This window comes from Bison bison, unplaced genomic scaffold (assembly GCF_000754665.1).
Source record: "Bison bison bison isolate TAMUID 2011002044 unplaced genomic scaffold, Bison_UMD1.0 scf7180017864482, whole genome shotgun sequence".
In the NCBI taxonomy this organism is placed as follows: Eukaryota; Metazoa; Chordata; class Mammalia; order Artiodactyla; family Bovidae; genus Bison; species Bison bison.
The window spans coordinates 6681147-6682060 of record NW_011495042.1 but is presented as its reverse complement, the minus strand read 5'-3'; the positions used below and the strand labels follow the sequence as shown (position 1 = coordinate 6682060).

General features: G+C 61.9%; 1 protein-coding gene across 1 annotated transcript in view; it reads right to left on the bottom strand.

Annotated features, from left to right (window-relative positions):
• Window positions 1–3: 3 nt before the first annotated feature.
• Window positions 4–914, bottom strand: part of WNT7A (wingless-type MMTV integration site family, member 7A) — a gene marked incomplete at its 3' end in the record, with an annotated part of 64772 nt that continues 63861 nt past the window's right edge. Inside the window, exon 4 of the mRNA XM_010862525.1 lies at window positions 4–330. Within this exon, the coding sequence (XP_010860827.1) occupies window positions 4–330 (327 nt within the window). The remainder of the gene's footprint in view (window positions 331–914) is intronic.

The window sequence follows — 914 nt, the reverse complement described above, 5'->3', positions numbered from 1 at the left end:
CTGGGGCGCCGTCTTGTTGCAGGCGCGGCCCTGCGTGCCCACGCTGCCCGTCGCCGGGTCCTCCTCGCAGTAGCTGGGCGACTTCTCGATGTACACCAGCTCAGTGTCCATGGGCTTGCGGTAGGACAGCGGCTTCTTGATCTTGAGGAAGGCGGGCCGCTTGTTGCGGCTGGCGCGCACGGGCTCCACGTGGACCGCCTCGTTGTACTTGTCCTTGAGCACGTAGCCCAGCTCGCGGAACTGCGGCAGCGTGGTCCAGCAGGTCTTCGTCGTGCAGGAGCCCGACACGCCGTGGCACTTGCACTCCAGCTTCATGTTTTCCTCCAGGATCTGTGGGGGCGGTGGGGAGAGCACAGCTTGTCACGGCAGGGCTGCGGGGCGCCCCGGGGCCACCCCCCACCCGCCCTGCTGCCCCGCCTGGCGGGTTTGGCCTGTGCTTTTCTTTCCGGGAGGCTGCCCTGCTGGCTCAGCTGGTAAAGAATCTGCCTGCAATGTGGGAGACCTGGGTTCGATCCTGGGATTGGGAAGATCCCCTAGAGAAGGCAAGGGTATGCACGCCAGTATTCTGGCCTGGAAAATTCCATGGACTGTATAGTCCATGCAGTCGCAAAGAGGCGAAAGCGACTGAGCCACTTCCACTTTCGCTTACTATCTTTCTGGTGCCGGAAGCTCAAACCTGGATGCAAAGCCTCCCCAGGACTCACCTGCTCTCCCTGCTCCCAACCCCGAGGGGGCCTCATGCCACTGCTTAGATCCACGCAGGCCCGTCTTAACCACATGTGGGTTCTCTCAGGGCTGCGCCGGCTTAAAATCACTTCAGAACCAACGTTTGAAAGCCAGGAGGAGACTTTCAAAGGCAGGCTGCGAGGTGTTCTGCCAGGCCAACAGAACAGGTACCCGGCAACTCCGGAGTG